Source organism: Procambarus clarkii, chromosome 69, assembly GCF_040958095.1.
Source record: "Procambarus clarkii isolate CNS0578487 chromosome 69, FALCON_Pclarkii_2.0, whole genome shotgun sequence".
In the NCBI taxonomy this organism is placed as follows: Eukaryota; Metazoa; Arthropoda; class Malacostraca; order Decapoda; family Cambaridae; genus Procambarus; species Procambarus clarkii.
In genome coordinates, this window is record NC_091218.1 from 27735762 (window position 1) to 27739636 (window position 3875).

General features: G+C 40.5%; 1 protein-coding gene across 1 annotated transcript in view; it reads right to left on the bottom strand.

Moving 5' to 3' along the window:
* Nucleotides 1-2635: 2635 nt before the first annotated feature.
* The window catches only part of LOC123751383 (cuticle protein AMP5), a 2869-nt gene continuing 1629 nt past the window's right edge, over nucleotides 2636-3875 (bottom strand). Inside the window, exon 3 of the mRNA XM_045733476.2 lies at nucleotides 2636-3439. Coding sequence (XP_045589432.1) covers nucleotides 3250-3439 — 190 coding nt within the window. The 3' untranslated portion in view covers nucleotides 2636-3249. The remainder of the gene's footprint in view (nucleotides 3440-3875) is intronic.

A 3875-nucleotide genomic window follows, 5' to 3' on the forward strand; every position in this document is an offset into this window, starting at 1 on the left:
TTATAAGGGCTGTCAAATGACGTCCCTAGTGAAATTGCAAAGCACGAGCTCTCATCCTACCTCAGCTCATCTGAAGTCTTCTCGTAGAAACTCATTTATTTCATGAGAATGTACTATGAAACTATCACATAGGAAACTATCATATAAGGAACCTGGCGAAACTGCAAGCAAGAGCTGTAATCCTTTCTCAGCTAAGTTGGAACTTACTCCTAGAGGCCCATTTATTTCATTAGGCAATTATATGCATCAGTAGGAATAGCTTTTATTCATTAACAACATTAAGTAAAAATCGTATAAGAAACAAGATGAGCCTGAAGCACACTGTGTGCCAGAGCCTTCATGTGAACAGTTGACCTGATCTCCCGTGTATCAACCTGTTGAGCGAACAAGTTCCAGATGCGAGTCAGCCCAGGAGAGAATGATCGTTGATGGAGTGATGTTCGTGAGAAAGGCACTTCCAGCGTGAGACTGTTGAAGGTTGAGAACCTAGTGCTACGGGTGGTCACTGCGGAACTTTCAGGATGTTGGCCTTGTACATAACAGTAAGACCACCAATGTCACGACGGAGTTCCAGGTTTTGATGTTCAGACAGTTCCCACCAGACTTGGTCAAGACTAGAGATGAGCCTTCTTGACCGTCTCTCCACTTTGTCAAAAAGTCTGATGAATGATGGGAGGCAGGCGATCTAGGAAAGGGGTGCATAATCTAGATGTTTGCGAACTTGTGCTCTCTCTCTCTCTCTGTCTCTCTCTCTCTCTCTCTCTCTCTCTCTCTCTCTCTGTCTCTCTCTCTCTCTCTCTCTCTCTCTCTCTCTCTCTCTCTCTCTCTCTCTCTCTCTCTCTCTCTCTCTCTCTCTCTCTCTCTCTCTCTCTCTCTCTCTCCCTCTCTCTCTCTCTCTCTCTCTCTCTCTCTCTCTCTCTCTCTCTCTCTCTCTCTCTCTCTCTCTCTCTCTCTCTCTCTCTCTCTCTCTCTCTCTCTCTCTCTCTCTCTCTCTCTCTCTCTCTCTCTCTCTCTCTCTCTCTCTCTCTCTCTCTCTCTCTCTCTCTCTCTCTCTCTCTCTCTCTCTCTCTCTTTCTCATATTTAGAAAATATCAATATTTGTTGCTCCTCTGAACTACGATTAAAGGCTCTTTATATTTTAAATAACTTTATCTTGCTTGAATAACACGACCCGTCAGTGAAAATTTAAGGTTTAGATAAACCAATTTTCTTCAGTTTCCCTATTTAATTTTTGAACTATTTCTTCTGTTATATATATATGTTTATTTTGTTAAGCTTCTATAGACACTATTTTCAATAATTTATAGTATTTTTTAAGTGGAAACATTAATTTTTATTATTATTCACAAATTTAATTATTTAATCCCCAGTATAGTTTAGTTTATTTTGAATATAGTTAATAGGTTCTTATAGGTTAATAGATATGATGCTTAATGCTAGTGTATACATATCAAGGGGTTTACATACAGTGTTTCACGATGTTTATAAACTGAGAGTTTACTTGTATTCTGGGTTATGTGAAAGACTGAAGTATACTTGCTGGTTGGTCCGTAAGCTATCGTGGTGGCCATCATAACCCCTTCATAAGTTCGTGTGTTGTCTGGTTTATATTTTCCAGTGTCTGGTTTAATATAAACTTGAATAACTTACGTATCTAGTCATTGTTTTTGCTAGAATATTTGAAGATACTTGTCTTCGACCCGTAATGAGGATTATTTTTAATACTAGCAATACATTTTTAGATAGATATAGATAGCCTTCATTCATTATTCTTTTCATCGTTATATATATATATATATATATATATATATATATATATATATATATATATATATATATATATATATATATATATATATATATATATGTATATATATATATATATATATATATATATATATATATATATATATATATATATATATATATATATATATATATAGTCATGGGGACCATTCAGGCTTGTTCGCATATATGTATATATATAAGCCACAGATGAAAATAATGATGAAATGCAACTTAGAAGATTTAACTGTCTTCGTTCACCTTGCAGTCATGCAGAATACCAATACATACTGTAACATCATCTGCCAGAATTGGAATCATGTTACAAGCATGTTGGTTTGGCTTGGCATGAAAGGAGTTCTGCTTGGTCACAAAGACATGTTGACTGGTGGTAGGAGAGTGGACTGTCTTACACTGAATACTGAGTAAGGACTGAGATTTGCATTCCAAGTCAGCCACACGCGTGTGGCTGACTTGGAATTCCAATCTCATTGAAGGAGTGAATTTTCTCTAATTATCTTAGATCGCACATTGAGTAAGGGGTTTGAAAGTGAAATAGCTGTTGACGACTAATAGTGCACATTTACGCAGTGAAAAGAGAATGAATGATCTTTGGCTGGATCAAAGTGCCCATTGTAAGGAGTGAATTCCCGCTCCTATGCCAGGTAAGTCCACTTCGGGCTCGCCATATCCCGTACTACTTGCAACTTTTGTTCCGAGAAACAGAATCTAAAACAACAACAACAGCAGCTCTTGCATACAATCATTATATAACGAGAAGTTAATTGCAAGAAAAATTCCTGATTCGCTAAGAGTACACGTTGATGGATTGCAGGAAAGTGAAAGGTAGTTCTGGCTGCAGGGAGTTTATTACAAAGTGATCACAAGCATTGGATTGTGTCCAGTGATCTTAGGTGCTGGTTGGTGCCCCGAAGCTGTAGTCCTTAACTATGTACATACAAGAAGTGTCCTAGGGGTGTCCTTACGGGTTGGACGGGAAGTGTCCAGGTGGAGTGTCCATGTAGGGTGTAAGGGGTTGTGTCCTGGGGGAATGTCGTCGTGGATTAGACGCGTTCTGCCCTTGGAAAAGGACCCTCGTAAGTTCGATGCGATCTGTAATGGAATTATGTCGTCGAGGATTGCATGCATTGTCTTTGGTGCGTGTGGGATGCGGAGAAATGTTTTTTATGGCACATTTATTGGGGAGTACTAGAAAAGTCTTAGTGTTTTTGTTAGAGGAGATGAACGTATGTCGAGAGTCGGTCGGGAAAGCCCACAGCCGTGAACTTGTACCGCGGAGAGATAACATGAAGGGGAAACTGTACAGGTAATCCTCGATGAAGTTAGAGGGCGACGGCCCCACGAGGCGACGTTCAGCTCGCATACAGGCCATCCAAGAACAGGCGCTCGGCGGAAGTCGTGCATGAGTTGTGATCAACCGTAGTGTGTCATATCTTGACAGAATTAGTTAAGCCGCGTTCCCTGGTCGTCCCACTTGGCTCCCTGAGCTTTCAGCTGCTCGACGATCTTCAGCAGTTCGACAACGTGCTCGGGAAGAGGTGGGGGCACGGGGATGAGGTCAGACTCTGGCTGGTAGCCGTTCTCGTCGGCGACGAAAGTGAAGGAGGCCGTTCTTCCATCATCGAGTGGGAAGCTGATAAACAGAACGAGAGTGGATTAGCCTCCCAGACACAACATTACCTTCGATATATAATCGATTCTTCAATTATGCTTTTGCATGCATTTCTTAATGGAAATATATTTTGAGACATTAACTTTTTTTCCTGTAAACAAAAGGAAACCAATATTGTCTTTTGTTATTCTAATGAAAAGGGGAGAGTCGTTAACCCCGCCCTCATAAGAGAACGTCGCATTTTGACGTATACTCTACCTAAGGCCAAAAATTGTCGCACTAGAAAATGGTGATAGCCTGAGAAATTGACTTATTGCCCCGTTTTCGGTTTTGGGTCCTCTGATAGGTCAGGATAAAAACATCTTAGAACTACAATTTCTTGTCGTTGGGAAACCTTAGGAGGACGGGCTGTGCGTACCAGGTAAAGGGGTCACTGGGCACCAGGTAAGACCTCACT